We start from the raw sequence: 23255 nt of genomic DNA, 5'->3' as shown, positions 1-23255 counted from the left end.
GGAGGCCATGATTATCTTATTTTACTGATAAGAAGATATAGAAAGTTTAAATAAAATAATTTGCCCTGTATTTCAGGGGGTTTATCCCTATAATTTTTCCCAATCACAGTGCCAATAACAACAATTCAATAAAAAACTGAACAGTTTTACAGTTACATGTCGGTTAATCCCTACTAGGCAAATTACTTAGAATGCACTATCCCAACTTTGGTACAGGAAAAAATTTGTTTATAATATAAATTAAAAACATTACTTGTAATAGATTGTTCTTTAAAGAGGTTAAAAAAACAAAAACACAAAACATTCTACAAACATTAAGTTTTCTAGCAAAAATTTTAAGTACATAATTCTCACAATAAGGCACTTCTATTCTCATTTAAATGTTTCATAGAAGTTCTCCATTTTTTTGTAATCAAGTCTTCATAAATTATACAGTAATGTTGTTACTTCAAGTAAAACTTTATTAACTACTCAATTTGGGAATAATTTCTTTAAATGTTTTTTACTTGTGAATAGAATGGAGTTTGAGTAACAAATCCTAAATGAACGTACTCTTGGTCTGTTTCAGATTTAGAGAACTGATAATGTTTTACCCTGTTGATCTTGTTCAAGAATCTTGAAATCTTCCAAAGCAAGACTGTTTAAGGCTGCTGGTAAAATGTATTCTGATGTGCCCTTAGGTAATACATTATTTGTTTCCAGATTCTTCACCAAGCATGCGGCTTTAATCCATCTTCGAGTCGCTCTGCGTTCTTTCTGTAGGCAAGTTTTCATTTTCCTTCTTAAGCTTGCTATCTCCTTTTCCAGTTTAATTATCCTCTTTTTTGCTTCCATGGGATTCCTGAAGGCATAACTGTGTTCAAGTAGTACTTGCTGACTACTAATGCTTGATTTTAAATTAGATGGTCCGGTTGGTGTACAACTGTTGTTTTTCTTCAAAAGATTCCTTGACTTGAGTTTCTGAGCCAAATAAAATTAGAGGGTTGAGCATAAATTATGGAATATCACAAATAAGCAAATTCTGTCCAATTTTGGGTGACAGTACTTAAACTACTCTTTTTGGAACCAGACAATGCACTTCTCAGGTTTCTTTCAAATCACTGAATATGATTCTGTAGACTTAAAAAATTTATTTGCAATATTCTCACTAAGGCCAATATAGAATTCATTTAGACACTTATTTGTGATACTGATTTGATCTTTTTAAAGTAAATACTATTCTCTCAATTTGATTAATATTTCAGACCTGTGATCCTACTTAATAAAAACATTCCCAAGAATCAAGCTCCTAAATAGGTTTACTTATTAATTATGCACAGTTTTATCATACTATCAAGGATTTAAGATGTGGATAGAAAACTTCTGTCCAGATAAATCTGAGGTCCCTTTTTCCCCTTTAATTTCTTTCATTCAGATAGTCATCAAGTCCTATTAATTCTACCTCCTAAATATCTCATCAGGATGTTTAGGATCCTCCCATCATTCTTAATGCTACTACCCACATCAGGCCCATTTCATTCATGTCTAGCTTGAATATATTAAAAACTTTATTGATCTCTGGGCTCATTTTATCCCCATTAATCTATTTCCCCGACCAATAACACTGAAGAGCTGAATTTGAATAGCTCTATGAAGACCTACAAGACCTTTTAGAACTAACACCCAAAAAAGATGTCCTTTTCATTATAGGGGACTGAAATGCAAAAGTAGGAAGTCAAGAAACACCTGGAGTAACAGGCAATTTGGCCTTGGAATACGGAAAGAAGCAGGGCAAAGGCTAATAGTTTTGCCAAGAGAACGCACTGGTTATAGCAAACACCCTCTTCCAACAACACAAGAGAAGACTCTACACATGGACATCACCAGATGGTCAACACCGAAATCAGATCGATTATATTCTTTGCAGCCAAAGATGCAGAAGCACTATACAGTCAGCAAAAACAAGACCGGGAGCTGACTGTGGCTCAGGTCATGAACTCCTTATTGCCAAATTCAGACTCAAATTGAAGAAAGTAGGGAAAACCACTAGACCATTCAGGTATGACCTAAATCAAATCCCTTAGGGTTATACAGTGGAAGTGAGAAATAGATTTAAGGGACTAGATCTGATAGACAGAGTGCCTGATGAACTATGGACGGAGGTTCGTGACATTGTACAGCAGGCAGGGATCAAGACCATCCCCGTGGAAAAGAAATGCAAAAAAGCAAAATGGCTGTCTGAGGAGGCCTTACAAATAGCTGTGAAAAGAAGAGAGGTGAAAAGCAAAGGAGAAAAGGAAAGCTATACCCATTTGAATGAAGAGTTCCAAAGAAGAGCAAAGAGAGATAAGAAAGCCTTCCTCAGCAATCAATGCAAAGAAATAGAGGAAAACAGTAGAATGGAAAAACTAGAGAGCTCTTCAAGAAAATTAGAGATACCAAAGGAACATTTCATGCAAAGATGGGCTCGATAAAGGACAGAAATGGTATGGACCTAAGAGAAGCAGAAGATATTAAGAAGAGGTGGCAAGAATACACAGAACTATACAAAAAAGATCTTCACGACCCGGATAATCACAAATATGGTGTGATCACTCACCTAGAGCCAGACATCCTGGAATGTGAAGTCAAGTGGGCCTTAGAAAGCATCACTACGAACAAAGCTAGTAGAAGTGATGAAATTCCAGTTGAGCTATTTTAAATCCTGAAAGATGATGCTGTCAAAGTGCTGCACTCAATATGCCAGCAAATCTGGAAAACTCAGCAGTGGCCACAGGACTGGAAAAGGTCAGTTTTCATTCCAATCCCAAAGAAAGGCAATGCCAAAGAATGTTCAAACTACTGCACAATTGCACTCATCTCACATGCTAGTAAGGTAATGCTCAAAATTCTCCAAGCCAGTCTTCAGCAATACATGATCCATGAACTTCTAGATGTTCAAGGCGGTTTTAGAAAAGGCAGAGGAACCAGAAATCAAATTGCCAACATCTGCTGGATCATGGAAAAAGGAAGAGAGTTCCAGAAAAACATCTATTTCTGCTTTATTGACTATGCCAAAGCCTTGGACTATGTGGATCACAAGAAACTGTGGAAAATTCTAAAAGAGATGGGAATATTAGACCACCTGACCTGCCCCTTGAGAAACCTGTATGCAGGTTGGGAAGCAATAGTTAGAACTGGACATGGAACAACAGACAGGTTACAAATAGGAAAAGGAGTATGTCAAGGCTGTATATTGTCACCCTGCTCATTTAACTTATATGCAGAGTACATCATAAAAAATGCTGGGCTGGGAGAAGCACAAGTTAGAATCAAGATTGCTGGGAGAAATATCAATAACCTCAGATATGCAGATGACACCACCCTTATGGCAGAAAGTGAAGAGGAACTAAAGAGCTTCTTGATGAAAGTGAAAGAGGAGAATGAAAAAGTTGGCTTAAAGTTCAACATTCAGAAAACGAAGATCATGGCATCCGGTCCCATCACTTCATGGCAAATAGACGGGGAAACTGTGGAAACAGTGGGTGACTGGGGGGCTCTAAAGCACCGCAGATGGTGACTGCAGCCATGAAATTAAAAGATGCTTACTCCTTGGAAGGTACGTTATGACCAATCTAGACAGCATATTAAAAAGTAGAGATGTTACTTTGTCAACAAAGGTCCGTTCAGTCAAGGCTATCGTTTTTCCAGTAGTCATATATGGATGTGAGAGTTGGACTATAAACAAAGCTGAGCGTAGAAGAATTGATGCTTTTGAACTATGGTGTTGGAGAAGACTCTTGAGAGTCCCTTGGACTGCAAGGAGATCCAACCAGTCCATTGAAAGGGAGATCAGTTCTGCGTGTTCATTGGAAGGACTGATGCTGAAGCTGAAACTCCAATTCTTTGGCCACCTGATGCTAAGGGTTGACTCATTTGAAAAGACCCTGATGCTGGGAAAGACTGAGGGCAGGATGAGAAGGGGACGACAGAGGATGAGATGGATGGATGGCATCACTGACTCAATGGACATGAGTTTGAGTGAACTCTGGGAGTTGGTGATGGACAGGGAGGCCTGGTGTGCTACGGTTCATGGGGTTGCAGAGTTGGACACGACTGAGTGACTGAACTGAATCTATTTTGTGCCACTAGAATAATTTTCTAACAGATGATGTTTGAATACTGACTACATTCTTCTTTGCCTCCCTATTTTCTAAAGAACAAAAAAATCTTTACATGGCATACTATACCATTTAGGATCTCACCCCATTCTGCCATTCACCATCCTAATTTTCATTCCAAAAATATTAAAACACTTTTAGTTCCCACATTATCTCATCAATTTCATAACTTTGTGTCTTTCATTCATTCAAGAAACGTTTATTGAGACAACACAACAGTGAATAAGTAAGATAAATATGGTTCCTGTCGTCATGAAATCTAAAACTGGCATTTTTTCTGCCTAGAGCAATTGGCAGGAGCTCCTTTTCGATCTTTATATTCCCAGCAACTAACTTGGATTTCAACATATGTAAAGCTCAGTAAGTATCTGTTGAAAGAATAAATGATCAGTGTCAAAACCAAGGTATACTTCAAATTCAACAAACATCTGAGTGTGTACTATGTACCAGGCACTATTTGAGGTTCTGAGGATTCAGAAGTGAAATGCTTGCCATCCTGGAGCTTTTCTAATATCTGTGATGTTAATATTAATAATTAGTTTACCACAATCTCCTCTCTCCTCTCCCATTCAGATATTAACCATGTAGATTTACAAATTTACCCATCAAAAATAACTCAAGAAAGCAGTGGGTTTTTTCCTCTCTCAGAGGAAAAGATATCTGTCATTTTCAAAGCTAAATTTTTTACTTTTTTTTTGTTGTTGTTCATTCTACCCTTTAACATTTCAGCGATCCTGCCTTCGCAGCTAGCTTTTCTCTTTCTGGTCAGATCTTCCTTGAGTAGATAAAACATTGCTTTAATACATTCATACTATACCTTAAATTTCTCCTTCTTTTTAAATATCACTTACTAATACTTATTTTCCACTCATCCCCCAACTCATTAGTTTTTGTTCTCATCGTACTACTGCAGCTGCCCTGTGCAAGGTTAAGAACTCTCTCCTAAGTCCCAAACTCCAAGCTCAAACCCTAAATGCCGGAGTTCTACCAAGTTTTCTGTTACGCCTCCCTCTGACCTTATATTCTTTGGTCTGACTCTGGTATTCTTTGGATGTGCTGCCATGAAAGCACTTATCACACATTATTTGTATGTCATCCTAAAACCAGGGCAGAATGATGCTAGAGGTTTCATGAAGATTTTTCAGTTTAACCAATGGGTCAGTTATTGATAATTAACAATAATGTAGAATTCCAATATGATAAAACAGTTTGGATTGGGAAAAGAATAATAGAATCAGGAGATCTGAGCACTAATTCTAGCCTGCATCTTTACTGCAATTTTCCAGTTTCCTTGAGGTACAGTATTATATTTGAATTTCAATATATTCTGAATCATTCCATTTTACAAACAAAAAAGGATGGATTCTAAAAATGGAGTTAAAGAAAAGTAGCATTACCTACCATGGACTTTATATGGGTACAAAAATCAAAAATGGTTGGAACAGCATCCATTTTAAGTCGTCTAGTTTGTCCTGTTAGGTCAAAACAGGAAGCTTCAAAGTGCTTTGAACAAAGAAAAGTATGTTTTCCTGGCACAAAATTTTTGCGCCTAACCAGGCGAACCCATTCTTTTCTTCTTTTAGGATCCAAAGGAAACCTTAAAAAAAAAAAAAAAAAAAGGGCAACTCAAATTCCAACTATCACACACTCTGGTTGCACTAAATAGTCAAAAGAAATTTTGAAAAATGACAATTTTAAATGTCTTCCATTTATATAACAAATTAAAAATTTCTAATATCCAAACACTGGAACAGAAACCAATTCATGTTCATTTTTGTAAGTTCTTAAAACTTAATAAAAAACTAACTTAAGTGGATCAGTTTTTCAAGGTCTTAAAAAGAGACATCTCTTCCCAAACTAGTCCTTAACAAGGGATCTGCTGTTGACATACATGGTCAAGACAAGTCAGATAATCCACAGACTGAATTTTATCAAGATAGACTCTGGTATTCCTTCCTCTGTGTTCATTATGATACTTACCACATGCTTTGTAATTTTTTGTTTTAAAAAATTTCCAGTGAAATGAATGATGATCAGTTTCTTGAGGACACGGATCATTGTATCTTTTTATCTATCTTTACCACTTAGGTATTGCCTTGCAAATAGTTGGGACTCAACAAAAATGTGCTTAGTTACTATAAATATAGAATATATAAATTAATACTATACTATACTACTTTAATGAAGTTAAACTGCATATATTTTTGAAAAATGAACTCGTAAGCTATGTAGTACAGTTGAAAGCATAATTACTACAAGAAGTAAAACGCTGATGAAAAGCCAGTTGGAATGTTTTTCCTGTTTATTTCAAACATAAAATACAGTGATACCACCCAGTGTATGGCTGTTAAGGAAGAGAAAAATATAAGGGGCTTCTAAAAATTCTGACGGTAGCTGTGCTGTGAAGTGAAAGTTGCTTGGTTGTGTCCCACTCTTTGTGACCCCATCGACTATAGAGTCCATGGCATTCTCCAGGCCAGAATCCTGGAGTGGATAGCTGTTCCCTTCTCCAGTGGATCTTCCCAACCCAGGGATTGAACCCAGGTCTCCTGCACTGCAGGTGGATTCTTTACCAGCTGAGCCACCAGGGAAGCCCAAAAATACTGGTGTGGGTGGCCTATCACTTCTCCAGCACATCTTCCCAATCCAGGAATTGAACCAGGGTCTCCTGCATAGCAGCAGATTCCTTAGCAGCTGAGCTATCAGGGAAGCCCCTGTGTTGACTGACTTGGAAATAGAAGAATCAAACTTTTACACACAATAAGTTTGAGCTGAACTCGTTAGTTTGACTACCTTATCCTTTAAGTATTAATTATGAACTCACTAGTGCCTAAAAAGAGCCATTAAATTTATGTTAGAAGATCCTGTGGCTCTGAAGCCTCCAGCTGAAGATTCAATACAGCTTTGGCTATATTAGATATACTAGGGTTGCTCAAATTACCAGCAGGGAGGGGCACAGAGATGAAAGCTCAGGTTTACTTATACACCCTGCCATCTCATGTCCCCATTCCCCACAACCTCAAATACACCCTGATCTGAAGACAACATTTGTATGTTACTCTGCTGCTGCTAAGTCGCTTCAGTCGTGTCCCCATAGATGGAAGTCCACCAGGCTCCCCTGTTCCTGGGATTCTCCAGGCAAGAACACTGGAGTGGGTTGCCATTTCCTTCTCCAGTGCATGAAAGTGAAAAGTGAAAGTGAAGTCATTCAGTCGTGTCTGACTGTTAGCTACCCCATGGACTGCAGCCTACCAGGCTTCTCCGTCCATGGGATTTTCCAGGCAAGAGTACTGGAGTGGGTTGCCACTGCCTTCTCCAATGTCACTCTACAGTTCCTGTATTTTCATAAAGTACTTTTATTCTATTTCACTAGACACTTCTGATGGAGAATTAATCTACTCTGTTACCTCTCAGTTCTTAACAATAATGTATTCTCACTTCAAAGCTCTGTTCCAATATTTAATGACTTGAAAATTCTCCAGAGGACTGAGCTAAAAATTAAGCTATTAATTCATAAGCACACTTCTTGTTGGGACCTCAATAAAGGCTCAGAGTAAATAAGTACTATCAGTACTATTATATTACCATTTGTATAAGACTCTTCAGATATATGAAGACTGTCAGATATTATTTTTCATACCCACCTTTAGCTCTTTTTTAAATAATGAAATCAATGCCTGCAACTGGACCTTAACTTCATCAAATTCTTCTTTTAAGACTCAGTTTAGGAATTCCATTTTCCTAACAAGTTTTTCATGATCAGAAGACTTGGTTAGATGTTTCTGTATCATATAGTGCTAATATAACTGTATTCTAATGGTTTACTTTTGTATCTCCACCACTAGATCACAGGTTTCTCCTGGTTAGAAGCTGTTTATTTCACTACTTTATCCTGTTAAGTAAGCATTCAATAAATTTTTCTGAGTGAATCAATGAATATACAAGTTAGTGGAGTTAGTCTGGCATTACTAAATAATCTTCAGATTATCTGTGTTGAAATAAAATAATAATCAACACTTTTATATTTTATTTTGGATAATGTTTTATAAAGTTAACTCTAATTATGTTTTTCACATGTTGTTTAGATTTTTCCCAGCAAATCCAAAGGGTGAGTGAAATAGCCTGTAAGCTGAATTTAAGTAATAATAAATCCTGTAAATATTAGTTTTAAATAAGTGAAGTAGTGTTACTAGATGGATATATTCTTGCCTACACAAAAATAGAAGCATGCTTTCAGAAGCATTAGATGTTCTGGAAAATCACTCAGTATTTTAAACAGTGCTACTTTGCTAGGGTATTTAATAAATAACTGAATGTCTCTAACATTCCAAGCACTGTCCTAGGCACTGAAGACATGGTGGTAAATAAAACTGACCTACCTTTATGATATCCCCCTTTTTTGAGGGTATACTGTAATGAGGAAGGTACAGAATCAAACACCTTCAAGTAGCAGAAAAGAGTGGCCGAGAACAGTTTCTCTGGAGTCAAACCAGGTATCAATCCTGGATCCTTCACAGAATAGCTGGGTGACTTTAAGAATGTTGTTTAACCTTTTTAGGCCTCAGTTTTAATGGTACCTAGTGGGGTTCTAGGAATTAAACGAGACAATGTGAGTAAATGCTTAGCTCACTGCATGTATGCGTGCGTGTGTGTGTGTGTGTGTGTGTGTGTTAGTTGCTCAGTCCTACCCGACTCTGTGACCCCATGGACTACAGCTTTCCAGGCTCCTCTGTCCATGGGATTCTCCAGGCAAGAATACCGGAGTGGGTTGCCATTCCCTTTTCCAGGGAATCTTCCCAACCAAGGGATTGAACCCAAGCTTCTTGCACTGCGGGCAGTCTCTTTACCATCTGGGCCACCAGAGAAGCCCAGCCCAGTGCATAGTACATGGTAAATGTTAAATAAATAGTTTTTATTATTGGGTTGACCCAAAAAGTTCATTCGAGCTTTTCCATAGCATCTTATGGAAAAACCTGAAAAAGCTTATGAAAAAACTTTTTGGGCCAACCCAATATTATGAATGTAATTACAAGTGTAATTATATGAACTTAGAAAAGGGTAAGTACAGGATTGCATGGAACCATAATAGGAAGAGCTAATCTCATCAGGAGGCCTTAAGAGAGTATGGGAATTAGCTAGGGAAATGGTAGTAGTGAAGAATGTTAAACAGTATCTTGGGTACAGGGAAGTGTTATAACATGACATGATGATGGAGGGCTTGCTAAGATAAACAATGATTTTGAATTTTATCCAAAATGGTATTGGTAAGTCATCAAGGGCCTAATTTAGAAGTGACTGTTAACAGAAAATATTTTAACTAGTTGTTAAACACAGACATGATTAAAAATTATGTAAGTTTGCATTTAAGTAGATTAAAAACAAAGGTAATACATATTAAAAACCCACCACCTAGTTATTTTACTATTATCTACATTTAAGGTTACTTATATGTATGAAACCTGTATGAAATAAGTGATACAGAATAGGGTAGTATTGTACATTTCTTCCCAACTCCAGGATCAGTGACGTCATGTTGGTAGCTTAAAACCAGTTATGGTTGGGAATACTTATATCCTGCAAATTGGACAAACACCACAAATCAGGGTTTTTGCCCTTCCCCAGAGATCCTGTTGTTAAACATTTAGCAACACACCATTTACTACAAAAGAGCAGTTAGATGGACATGAATGGAAGCAGTGAACCACTTAAGTTGTTGTTTTAATACTTCAATTGAGAGGGAATCGTGAAAAGTCAAGGGAGGATAACCTCCCAGCTTCTGGGTGGCTGGTGTTTCCTTTTATGAGAAAGGAAATATGGGAAATGTAGTTTTTGGGGAAGGACAAGTTCAAGAGTACAGTTTCAGTATGCTGAATGTGAGGAACTGAAGAGATGGGGGAAATAATTGAGACACTTCATCTAAAGGTCTAAAACCCATTGGAGATTTGGACTGGAAGTACTGATTTAGGAGGCATCAACAAGTAAATGTTAACCAAGACCATAGGAACAGCTGCAATCCTTTTGATGAGAATGGGCTAGGTGATAGAGTGGTGGAGACTGAAGTTAGACCAAGGAAGTAAGATGAAAATCACAAAATTAGTGTCAAATAATTCAAAGTAGAGAGTATTTCAGGGAGGAAATGATCACATGCCATGAAAAAAGATGTAAGTGTGACAATTCATGTTAGCAAGAACAGTTTCAAAAGATTACTGGGGAGACTCAGTCTGGAATGGGCTGAGGAAGAGAGAAGAAAAATGGGGACAATAAGTGTAGGCAATGTAAGTTGTATATGGGGATAAAGAAGTCTACCAATGTCCTAGGAAAGGAGTGAATTAAATGTTAGTTAGGAAATAGGAATTAATTTCATTATGAATAATGCTATTTTAAGGCCTAAACTTCTGAGGTTACACATGAATATGTTAATTTAATAGCAAGCAAATGGTCAAACATGGAAAGGAGGTATGTATGTTCGTGTACCACCACACATCTCCCAAACATTCATTGTTGGTGCTATGACTCCACCCTCTTCCTCATCTTCCAAATCAAATTACCATATACGATAATTTCTCCTCAAACATTTCTCAAATCTGTCTACTTCTTCCCATCCTTACTCTCAGTACTACTCTAGTCTAGACCACTGAGTCTCCCTTATTTTATTACAGGGTCCTAACTTTTTCCTCTATCAATCTAGGGCTGATTGTGTCAGCATCAGAAGTACACTGTTTAGTTTCACTGAGCTGCATCAGGATTTCCTTGTGAAATAGTAGGTATGTTAACATTCTGTAATAAGCTCCTTTCTTGTCAAATTCATCTAATGATGATGATGAAGCAGCACTTTAGGTAACACTGTAATTCTCCACACTGCAGCCTGAGGGCTTTTTAATATGGAAATCTAATCACTCCATTCTTTGTAAGCCTACTCAAGAACTCACTGGATAAAACAGAAAATCCTTATAAGTATTGTACAGGACCAGATATATGTCATCTTTTGGTCTCATTTGAAATTTCACATCCTTTGAGAAGTGTTATTTGACTTTTCAAGGCTAAATTAGGACTCCCTGAAAGTCTTCTGTGGCATTTAACCGTAATTATTTATGTTGGTCTTTCTCATTCCAAGTCCAGGAATTTTCTGGATCCTTAGCACCATATCAGGTGCTAAGAGCTTGGCACACATTCAGTTCAGTTCAGTCATTCAGTTGTGTCCGACTCTTTGCAGCCCCATGGTGCCACCATGGACTGCAGCATGCTGGGCTTCCCTGTGCATCATCAACTCCCCAAGCTTGCTCAAACTCATGTCCATGAGTTGGTAATGCCATCTAACCATCTCATTCTCTGTCCTCCCCTTCTCCTCCTACCTTCAGTCTTTCCCAGCATCAGGGTCTTTTTCAGTGAATCTGTGCTTCACATCAGGTGACCAAAGTATTAGAGCTTCAGCTTCAGCATTAGTCCTTCCAATGAATATTCAGAACTGATTTCCTTTAGGATTGATTGGTTTGATCTTGTAGTCCAAGACTCTCAAGAGTCTTCTCCAAAGCCCTGATGCTCCAACAGTTCAAAAGCATCAGTTCTTCAGTGCTCAGTTTTCTTTATAGTCCAACTCTCACATCCATACATGACTACTGGAAAAACCATAGCTCTGACTAGACGGACCTTTGTTGGCAAAGTAATATCTCTGCTTTTTAATACATTAGATGGATCAATGAATAAAGCACTACATTTGCATGACATACATGAAAAACATAAACACCACAAGGATTTTGTTTTTTAGGTGGTAACTTTTAATAGGGAGTACATTTAGTCATAATGAGGTGGGAAGAAAGGTCAAGGATTTCATTTTCTGAATTCTAAGACCTTATTAAGTTGCAAAGTATATAAATGCGGAACTGTTTGCACTTAACTTTTTGAATGCTTCTTTTCTTCAAGCATACGGCAGGCACTTGCAGAGAAGGCAAATGTTTACCAAGTCATTATTTCATGTAGTATTCAACGTGCTTTCCAGAGTTCTGATTTGACCGAATTAAAGACTTTTGACGGCTTTTCGGCAAACCAAAGAACGTAACCTGGGTTCTTTGTATACTACTTTGTTCTAGTAAGAATAGAAAGCTTATCTTTTCCATTTTCATTCACATATTTTAATTCTACTGCTCTTAATAACAATTTCTCCGCAGTTACCGTATGCGACTATCAGAAATCTTAAACGCTTCCCGTGTCAATATAGCTAGTGAGAACTGACTAATTATAACGGGAACGTAGTCGTCTTTTTAGGTGATTGCTGACTTGAAAAGGAAGATCTCGCTTCCTCTTATGGCGTCATTAACATCAAGACCTGGTCGAATACATAGGAAATAAAAGAGCAGAAAATTAAGGTATCCTCCTGTCGCTTTCTAGAGAAGGACTAATCACTGCACAGAACTTGAGTAAACCTTTCCCGAAGGGAGAGAAAAACTGGACAGATTTGAGAAACACAAAAGGCAAAAATGATGCGTTCCTGCTACTTAATAGCTAAGTTAGAACTAGTAGAATCCTCTTGTTCTTTTCACACAAGTGATACCCAGTGTAGGAACTCCCGTTTCCGTCAGCCCCACTCCCGGCCCAGGTTACCTGTGGAAGCTGATGTTAATGTGCTTGTTGTAGGTAGTAGCACAGCCCGCCGCGGCGCAATTGGTCGGCATTCCCCTTTCCACCTCATTCGGCGCTGTCTTAAGCCTGATTTGAGGCGCGGGATGCTACGCTTCCTTCGGGCGGACCCTAGGCAAAAAAGGCTGGGGAAGGGCCCACCGAGCTGAGTTGCCAAAGATGGCTGGGAAGACGGGGTATGTGTGTGTATGCGTGTGTGCGTGTGTAGCAGGTGGGGGGCGGGAGGGGTCAACCTGCCCTTTCTCTTTATTAATATGGCGGACTTGAGCCAGCAAAGCCGACGGTCCTGGAGCTCCAGTCGCCCTCGTTTGTCTTCACCAACATGGCGGACGCAACCCGCCCTCTCCCCGGCTCCCGACAGGGAGTGGGACTATACAGCGTCTCTTTAGCTACGGGCCACCGAGCAATTAGACGACGTGTGCCCCCCTATCCCCCCTCTTACTATGAAACTCTCTCGAGGGCAAGATTAAAAACAGGCCCGCCTACCCTGCCACGCTCCCCAAACCCCCAAAGGCCAGTCAGGAATAGGTACGAGCCTCAGACTGGAAGGATAACCTCAAAGCGAGCGGTAATTAAAAAAACACTACAACTCCCAGGGAGCCATCGCGCTGTCCTAATTATTATCGCGTGAACTGGGACTCTTGTTTCCGGCGTGCCGCAGGAAGTGACGGCCGAACAGAGCCACTTCCAGAGCCACTTTCTCGCGAGGCGGAAGAGCTCCGATCGCGGAGGAGCAAGGGGGCGCTAGGGTAGGGAAGTGGGTTGCGACGGTCCGGCGAGAAAGAGCTGGGGTGCGGGGAAGTTGGGGAGCAGAGCCCGTTAGGTCTCCAAACAGGATAAGGCCGCACCGACCGGGTCCGTTAGAAAAGAAGGAAACCGGAGAGGAGGGCAGTAGTCGGGCGGATCCCCGGATAGAGGGCTAAGGTTGTGTGGAAAGCGCTGCTCCCGGGATGGCGACCGCAGATACTCCGGCCTTGGCTTCCAGTGGCCTCTCGCCTAAGGAAGAAGGGGAGCTTGAAGATGGGGAGATCAGCGACGACGATAATAACAGTCAGATACGGAGCCGGAGCAGCAGCAGCAGCAGTGGCGGCGGGCTGTTACCGTACCCGCGGCGAAGGCCTCTTCACCCGGCCCGGGGCGGTGGATCCGGCGGAGGCGGTGGCTCCTCCTTGTCGTCGTCCTCTTCTCAGCTGCAGCTGAGGAATTTCTCACGCTCGCGGCACGCGTCAGAGCGGGGCCACCTCAGGGGACACAGCAGCTACCGACCCAAAGAGCCGTTCCGGTCTCACCCGCCCTCCGTGAGGATGCCTTCCAGCTCACTGTCAGAAAGCAGCCCCCGGCCGTCGTTTTGGGAACGGAGCCACATCGCCTTGGACCGTTTCCGTTTTCGAGGCAGGCCTTACCGGGGTGGGAGTCGCTGGAGTCGGGGACGAGGAGGGGGTGAGCGAGGAGGCAAGCCGGGGGGCAGACCTCTGGGAGGAGGAGCGGGATCCGGATTCGGCAGCAGTCAGAGCTGGCGAGAGCCCTCTCCACCTCGGAAGAGTTGTATCCTTAACGTGGCGGTCTGCCCTGGGTGTGTCACTAAAGTTCCCTTTAGCGTCATTACTAGGTGTGAGATGAGTAACTTTTCTGAACCGTCAGAACCGCTTATTTGTCATTGCGTCAAAATACTTAACGTTGGTGGTTCTTTGGTAAACCCCGTGTGTCAAACTCGCCTTGTGTCTTAAAATTACTTGATTGGGTATATTGCTTTTTTTAACAGTAACTTGTTTTTGGATGGGGGCCAAACTAGTGGAATCTGAGTGTAAAATCAGATTTGAAATACTACATCACAAGCCCAGGTTTCATTAGCCTTTGTTTTTGTTAGTAAACTTTGTTATGTGAAGCTGCTTTAGATTGTTAGAGGGAGAAAAAAGTATTAGCCGTAAAAAGTTTGAGGAATACTGTTGCTTATATCATATTGCACTGTCACATTGAAGATTATGAAGTTTCATTACACCGAATCCTACTGTTTTTATTTGTGATGATTTTTTTTTTAACCTTTCTTGATTTATTCTTATACATTGCTGCGTTTTAAAGTTGGGGGGAAAAAAGTCCTAGTGTCACCAGGTATTAATTCGGAGGTTTGAAATTCATGGATCTTTGGCAGAAGCTTTACCTCCTTAACTTCTCTATTTCTTATGTTTATATTTTGGGCATTTTATAACTCTTGGTGCTGACAGTTGTGGACTAGAGAGGGAATGAAACCAGCATTTTAATTTTAATACATTGGAAACCATGGGGGTTTATGGGGAGGTGGAGCTAATGGCGAGGTTAAGGAGGAAAATAGCAAATATGTGATTCTTGTTCCCTCTAATCTTATTCTTAGTTATCTTAAACATTCCTGAGTTTATTCATCTGAGGATTTGCTATTTTAAGATGTGTTTGTAGAACTATCCTTTAAAACAATTTTTTTTAAGTTATACGTATGTGTTTCAAGATACAGCAAAGTGATGCAGATGTATATATTATAGTAATTATATTAATTTTCTTTTTCAGATTATTTGTAGAACTATGTCATGATAACTGCCTAAAAATAGTTTATTGAGAATACTTACTGTTGATTGTAACTTCCATGCTGTAATGAGTTTTTAATATATTCACTATATATGAAACCTACATGTAATGACATTTGTTGGGGAGACACTCAACGTTATTTTCACAGAATACTTAAGACCAAATGGTCTTTGCCAGATGTCAGGATAGAAAGAGGACCAGAAATGTAGTTTAGATAAGGAGGAGGAGCTTCTGATGCTAGTGCTCTGAAAAAACTTATGCAACCACAAGTTGGGTCAGGAGCACACAGGATTGTTTCAGGAAAAAAATCACATAGGTATTTAACTTTTAAAAAGAAAATGTTCTTTGAATATCTTAGCCCAAGATATATTTTTTAACCAAGGATTTGTTAGTTGTCAGTTCTGAGCCTAAGAACAGAAGGGCTGTTTAATTACAGACACGTAAATTATTTAAGAGTACAAAAATGAGGTTTGACAGAAGACAACAAAATTCTGTAAAACAATCATCCTTCAATAAAAAATTTTAAAAAGCATAAAAAAGGAATATAAACATGAAACGTGTGTTGAAGAGACAAATGTTAATTGTATTCAGTGTAAAAAGTTCAAATTGAGGTATGTAAAATGTACTATGGGAGCGTAAAGTTTTTTCTTAGTTTATTTTATGTTAGAGAAGGAGGTGATGCCATGAACTTGCCTACTTCCTGCTTTTGCCTTCTTTCTGTCCATGCATTCGATATCAATTTGGCTTCTGCCATATACCTTTATTCGGAGAAGGCAACGGCAACCCACTCCAGTACTCTTGCCTGGAAAATCCCATGGATGGAGGAGCCTGGTAGGCTGCAGTTCATGGGGTCGCGAAGTCGGACATGACTGAGCGACTTCACTTTCACTTTTCACTTTCATGCATTGGAGAAGGAAATGGCAACCCACTCCAGTGTTCTTGCCTGGAGAATCTCAGGGACGGGGGAGCCTGGTGGGCTGCCGTCTGTGGGGTCCCACAGAGTTGGACACAACTGAAGCGACTTAGCAGCAGCAGCAGCATATACCTTTATTAATTGTTAACCTTAGATGTTTTTATTAATGAACAGACATATGGTGTTGTGAAACAAGTGTGGAAAGTATCCAGTCTGATTTCTGTAGTAACTTATCAGAAATGAGCTGTCTTGCTGTTTTTCTTTTCACACATCCTCCACAAGGATGATGGTTTTCTCTTTGTTTTCCTTGAGGTGTATCAGTAATCCATCCTAGAGGTGGAATTCTTTATAAGAATTTGTGAAGAGAAACATAGTTCCCAGCCACTTTTATGTAACCTGAGCAAATAAATTTTGTAATAAAAGATTTTTTTACTTTAAATTCCTTTAATACCATGGTTATACTGTTTAATTTTTATTCCCACTGTGTGATTGTAACATTTTTATGTTACAAGAATTGCATTACGAAAGAATAAGAGTTATTCTGTGACTTATTTCCATAATGTAGAAGTGAAGTAGCATGAATACAGGTGGGTATTTTTTTAAACTTTTTCAGTAATAATTAAAATATGCTAGATGCAGCTTTAAAGAAATAGAATAAACCAGATTCTGTTGGAGGTAGTTATTTTCATTCTTGTTCATTTTTAATTTTTCTTATTAATAGGCACTTTGGCAGTCAGTCTTAGCATATGTCTCCTTTGGATGGCTGCTGCTTAAACTTTCAAATCTGGTCATAGCTAACATAAACCAGGTTTCAGTTAGAAACTCCTTGTTGATGAATTTTATATTAAATCATTTAAGTGTTGGTTTCATTCTAACTGTTCTGTGTAGGTAGGACACTTCATTTACCCTTGAAGGAGATTAATTAGTCATAGCTCAATTGATTTTCCTTTTTTTCTGTCCTTTAGTTATTTTATTTTTTGTTAGTGTATTGAATCTTTTCTCTTTCTTAATGTTTCCAAAGACTCTGGTCTTATTTTTTTAGTTGCTGTGACTCCATTGAAAAAGTGAGATTTAAATGTAGATAATTACCCAAGTTTATGTACAGAGTATGTAATGGTGGGGTCGGGGAGCAAGTAATTATCTAGCTTCACATAGCGAGGGGGCTTTTGAATTGGGGTAAATTTGAAGACCAGAAAAACCTAGACAAAGCTATGCATAAATTGTGATAAACATGGAAGAGGTGAGATTGGAAGGGAATCATGAAAGCATTATATGCCATTGTAAGGATTTTGAACTCTATTCTTAGTGAGATTAAAACAAGGGATAAGATTTGTGTTCTAGAAAGATTAACAATAGGATGGAAGATGGCTTGTGGGAGATAGAACCCCAAATATCACCAGGCAGAACTATGGGAGTGCATTAGAATGCTCAAAATGAAAAGAGAGACTAAGTAGGACTCACTGGAGAGCACTAGTGTTGCAGCAGTTGGGAGAGAAAGGTGTCATTAAAGACCAAAAAAAAAAAAACCACCCCAAAACCTAGAGAAACAAAGAGTGGAGTTACGGAAGCCATGAGAGAGAAGTATTTACAGTGTTTAATGTTGCAAAGAAATCAGATCGAATAAGGTTTGAAAACATGATGGATAAACTCAGCCAGCAGAAGCCAGATTCCATTTGGTTGAGGAGAAAGACAGGTAATGAGAAACTAGCAGTATTTCAAGAAACCTAGCTGTAAAAAGGAGATAAGAAAACCAAAGACTTGCTAGAACAATTTTGCTGCAGAACTTTTAAAGATTTTCAGTTGTAGTGACCATTTAGTTTCTAAAATACTTGGTGTTAATTCCCATTCTTAAATTGGTCATTGGAGAAGTTTAAAAATCTTTGCAGATTGTTTGTCCAGTAAGTTGTTACACAGAAGAAACTAGGGAAATGTAATGTTATATCCTAGCCAATTTAATCATCTATTAATGCCTTATTGTGTTAAAACCAAATAAAACACTTGTCTTTTATTAATTTCTAAACTGGAGAAGTGAGGTGGAAGTTTTTACATGTGTGAATTATTTTGAATAAAAATTTTAGTTTGGAACTTTGTAGCCACTTCCTACCATGAAGTTATGTTTTATGTATCACTATGTTAAAAGAAAGACCAAAAATAACAGATTTTAGATATCCTTATCTTCAAGGAAAAATTAGAAGATACATCTTGAATACAACTTAAGGTTTTTGTTTTTTTTTAGCTGGTTTCATTGTCTTAGTTGTACCTATTTTGGATGTTAGTATGCTTGATGAGTTCTAAGATTGCTATGTGTTAGGTTTTCAATACAGTGTTTCTTATTCATAACTTAGTCTTAAGTATTAACTATCAGTGTTCATTTTTTTATCTCTATTTTTAAAAATTTGAGACACAAGAAACTAAAGGAAACGTCTTGTGATTATTTGAAGTGTAAATTATCAACATCTGTGACAAACCATTTAGTTTCTCCCCTCTTCCTTCAGAAACACATATTTAACAACCAGCTTATTATGGCCTTTCCTGATACCTGCAGAAAGATACTGTAAACTAACTAGGTGCTGTATCTGTGGATACTGTGGGTAATAAGTGACACTGGTGATCTTGTAAGTGGACTGTTCATATGAATACTTGTTAAATTTGAAATATGGGCACATAATGAACATGCTTAACACATAACAGCACATGTATTAAATGGAATTTAGTAATTTTAAAATATCAGTTCATCTTTGAAAAACACAAAAAAGGGCGACAATTCATCTATAACTTAATGTGTTTTTGTTAAATTAATGGGAAAATTTTTGGCAACTAGTTTCCTTAATACGCTGTTCAGCCAAAAGTTTTGGAAGATCTCCATCAAGAAAACAGAATTATTCATCAAAAAGTGAAAACTGTGGGGAAGAAACTTTTGAAGATTTACTTTTGAAGTATAAGCAAATACAGTTGGAACTAGAGTGCATCAATAAGGATGAAAAACTGGCTTTGAGTAGCAAAGAGGAGAATGTGCAAGAAGATCCTAAAACATTGAACTTTGAGGACCAAACAAGCACTGATAATGTCAGTATTATAAAAGACTCAAGTAAAGAAGTAGCTCCTGAGGAGAAAACACAGGTCAAAACTTTTCAGGCATTTGAATTAAAACCACTCAGGCAAAAATTGACTTTACCAGGAGATAAGAACCGATTGAAAAAAGTTAAAGATGGAACAAAACAGCTTTCTCTGAAATCTGACACTACTGAATCTAGTCCAGGTAATGGAATTTAAAATTTCAGTTAATGATGAGATTTCCTTTGAAGGGGTAACTTGTTATTTTGGTAGTATACTTCATTGAAATGATTCTAATATTTTGTCTGAATTCTTTTTGCACTGTCTACATAGTCATATTGTTGGATGATGACAAATTCTGTTTCATTTTGGCTTTAAGTGCTGATCGAGGCTAATAATACAGTTTTAACATAAGTGGTAACGGGCACTTTTGTTCCCTAACTTACAGGGGATACTTTTGCCATTTACTTTTTTTTTGATTGGAGTCTAGTTGCTTTACAGTGTTGCGTTTCTGCTGTACAGCAGAGTGAGTCCGCCATACATATATATATCCCTTCTTTGCTGTTTACTTTTAAGCATAGTGTTAGTTAAGTTTATTGTAAGAATTCAGACCTTGATACCATTCCTTGTTGAAATTTTCAGCATGAATGGATGTTGAAGTTTATCAGATATTTTTTATTCATTATGGAGAAGAGCATCTAATTTTTCTTGTTTGTTAATGTAATGGATTATATTAACTGATTTTTATAGAGTTAAACCACTCTTATATAATTGGGATAAACCCAGCTAGTTCATGATACATTATTTTTATACATCATGGATTTGGTTTGTTAATTTTTCTTTTCTCCTTTTATGTGAGTATATATTTAGATACAGTAAAAATTTATCCACTTAACTGTGTAGTTCTTTGAGTTTTGACAGATGCAAGCAGTTGGGTAATCATTACCAGCCATCACTATTCAGATATAGAACAGTTCCATTAACTCCTGCCAGTTCCCTCATGCCACCAACCCAACTTGGTAACTGCTGTTTTTCTGACCCTATACTTTTGCCATTTCCAGAATGTCATATAAATAGTCATGTAGAACATTGTTTTTTAATCCTAGCTTCTTTGATTAGTGTGTTTGAAATTGATCCATGTGGTTACATGTATCAGTAGTTCATTCGGTTTTACTGCTGAATGTCCTATTGTATGGCTTTGCTGCAGTTTTTTTATCCATTTCCCACTTGAGGGACATTTGGTTCTTTCAGGTTTGGGCAGTCATGAAACCTTCATAAATAAAGGTTTGCTAATATTTGTTTAGAAATTTTCATCTATGTTCATAGCCTGTAGCTTTGTTCCTTGTTTTTCCTTAACAAGTTTTAGTATAAGGTTGGTAGTGTGTCCAACTCTTTGTGACTCTTAAGAATTGTAGCCCGCCAGGCTCCTCTGTCTATGGGATTTTTCAGGCAAGAATACTGGAGTGGGTTGCCATTTTTTCCTCCCAGGAATCTTCCCAACCCAGGGATTGAACCTGCCCCTCCTTTATCTCCTGCATTGCAGGCTAATTCTCTACTGGGTGGGGGGAGGGGGAACCTAGTATAAAATTATGCTGCTCATAATGAGTTAAGGAGTGGTTTTTCCTCTTTCCAGTAGGTTTAAGGTTGTACTCATTCCTGGGATATTTGGTAGATCTTGCAGGTAAAATTATCTGGGGCAGGATGGAGTTTTCCTGGGGAGGTTTTAAACTACTATTTTCTATTTCTGGGTAAAGCAATTTAGGTAAACTGTTTTCTATTTCTGGGTAAAGCAGTTTAGGTAAACTGTTTTCTATTTCTGGGTAAAGCAGTTTAGGTAAACTGTATTTTTCTAGTAATGTGTTAATTTCCCGTGTTGAACAGTTTATATACTAAGTTATTCTTAAATGTCTCACCTTTTTATTAACTTTGGCATTTATAAATTTTATCTCCCCATACCTTTTAAAATTTCCTCAAAAATAAGTTCCCTGCTTGTTAACTCACTAATTCTTAGCCTCTCTCTCTACTGTTGACATCATTTTGTGATATAAAATTCTATTAACCTCATTTTGGGCTATAAATTTTGCTTCTCTGATAGCTCAGTTGGTAAAGAATCCACCTGCAATGCAGGAGACCCCACTTCCATTCCTGGTTGGGAAGATCCCCTGGAGAAGGGAATGGCTACCCACTCCAGTATTCTGGCCTGGAGAATTCTTGGGGTTGCAAAGACTGAGAAACTTTCACTTGGGCTATAAAATTTCTATTTTAGTTGCATCTCAGCTTATGATACGTACATTTTTTTCATTCATTTCTGAGTATTTTCTAATTTTTGGTGTTCTTTGGCCTGTAGGCTATTTGGAACTATTTCTTAGCTTCCGAGCATGTAGGTTTTTTAGCTGTTTTTCTGTTATCCACTTGTAAGTCAGTCACATTATCAGAGACCTATGTGGTACCAATCTTGTGAAGTATTTCTAGACACTTGCATTATTGTCTAGCATGTGATCAACTTTTGTAACTTCCTGTGTGTTTGAAAGGAATGTTTAGGTTGTTAGATCAGGCTTTTATGTTCACATCTTAGAAGGAAGATGTAGAGTTTTTTGACCTGCTTCATCTATCAGTTAGTGAGAGGCTTGCTAAAATCTGCCAGTGGTGGTGGTGAATTTCTGGTTTTCAGTTTTTACTTTAAATACATTGAGGCTGGGGAATTATTATTCTTACTACTATGTAGTGACCTCTATGTCTAGTAGTAATTTTGCCTAAAAGATTATTTTGTCTCATATTAATAGCCAGCCACACCATCTTTCTCTTCATAGCAGTGTATGTTTTTTGTATGTTAGTGCCTATCCTTTTAGTCTTTCTGTATCTTCTTGTCAATTTCATTTGTAATTTAACCTGATAATCTTTGTCTTTTAACAAGAACATGTAATTTGTTCACACTTTTTCATGATTACTGATCTTTGTATTTTCTTGTTTTCTTTCTTGCCTCTTTCGTTTTTTTTTGTTAAAAAAATTTTTTTTTCTTTTACCGGTTTGAAAGTTAGATATTAAGTTTTTGGTCTCATTTTGATTCCTTTAAGAATTGTAACATGAATTCTTACCAATGTTTAAAGTTAGTCAAATTATTTACCCTCCTCCTGATACACAAGGACAGTTTTTGCCTACCTTTGGCCGTGTATTTAACTCTTTCTTGACTCACTCTTCTATGTCTAGAATCTCTTATGCTTAAAATACGTTTTTAAGAATTTCCATGTAGTAGTTTGTGTCTACCATATGAAAAAGTTATTTCTGTTTACCCTCCTTTAAAGACACTTTTCCCAGGTTTAGAATTCTAGATTAGTTAATTATATTATCAATATGTTGAAGATACTTTCTGGCTTTCATTGTTAACTTTGGAAAGTCATCTTAACAGTTTTGTCCATCTTAACAGTTTCTTGTTTGAAGGTAATCTATCATTTTTCTTTAGTTGCTTTGAAGACCTTGTTTTTGTCTTAATACTCCACAGTTTAACTATGATGTGTTAATTGTAATTTTTATTTTTATTCAGCTTGGCACCTGTTTTGCTGCTAGTTTTCATTGATTCTGAAAATTGTCATTATCTCTTATATTGTCCCATTCTCTTTTTTTGAACTCTATATTGTATCAGTATGTTTTATTAAATCATCTCACTTTACCTTTCATTTCTCTTAAATTTCCATCTGTAACTGTGTGATACATTCTGGAAAATTTCCTCTGATGTATCTTTCAGTCCACCTAGTTTTCAAATTCTTTATCTTGTCTGATTGGCCTTAAGCCCACTTATTGAATTTTAAATTTCAGTTACAGTTTTTGTTTTAGTGTTTCATTTTTATTTTGTTCTTTGGTCACCTTTTAAAAATTTTCTTCTGTTTTTCAAATTTATCTTTATGTCTTTAGACATTTTAATTACGGGCTTGTTTTGATTTTCCTCTTTGCCTACTAGTTTC

At 37.8% G+C, this 23255-nt stretch overlaps 2 protein-coding genes across 2 annotated transcripts in view; one reads left to right on the top strand and one right to left on the bottom strand.

The window, feature by feature from the left end:
* Nucleotides 1–570: 570 nt before the first annotated feature.
* On the bottom strand, nt 571–13555 carry THAP2 (THAP domain containing 2). Its single transcript, XM_052640000.1, has 3 exons — nt 12738–13555; nt 5541–5736; nt 571–960 (listed from the first exon to the last, which is right to left on the bottom strand). Exons 1-3 carry the CDS (start codon nt 12806–12808, stop codon nt 571–573), a joined length of 657 nt encoding a protein of 218 aa, XP_052495960.1. The 5' UTR covers nt 12809–13555.
* Nucleotides 13512–23255, top strand: part of ZFC3H1 (zinc finger C3H1-type containing) — a 50120-nt gene continuing 40376 nt past the window's right edge. The window contains exons 1-2 of the mRNA XM_052639999.1: nt 13512–14318; nt 19085–19501. Coding sequence (XP_052495959.1) covers nt 13724–14318; nt 19085–19501 — 1012 coding nt within the window. The 5' untranslated portion in view covers nt 13512–13723. The remainder of the gene's footprint in view (nt 14319–19084; nt 19502–23255) is intronic.

This window comes from Budorcas taxicolor, chromosome 5, assembly GCF_023091745.1.
Source record: "Budorcas taxicolor isolate Tak-1 chromosome 5, Takin1.1, whole genome shotgun sequence".
NCBI classification, from domain to species: Eukaryota; Metazoa; Chordata; class Mammalia; order Artiodactyla; family Bovidae; genus Budorcas; species Budorcas taxicolor.
This window is presented reverse-complemented; position numbering and strand designations above follow the sequence as displayed.

Coding starts and splice junctions, on each gene's coding strand:
- THAP2 (XM_052640000.1), bottom strand. CDS start 12,808: ATGCCGACCAATTGCGCCGCGGCGGGCTGTGCTACTACCTACAACAAG. Junction 5,737..12,737: donor ATTAACATCAGCTTCCACAG/GTAACCTGGGCC, acceptor TTTTTTTTTAAG/GTTTCCTTTGGATCCTAAAA. Junction 961..5,540: donor GTACCCATATAAAGTCCATG/GTAGGTAATGCT, acceptor TATTTGGCTCAG/AAACTCAAGTCAAGGAATCT.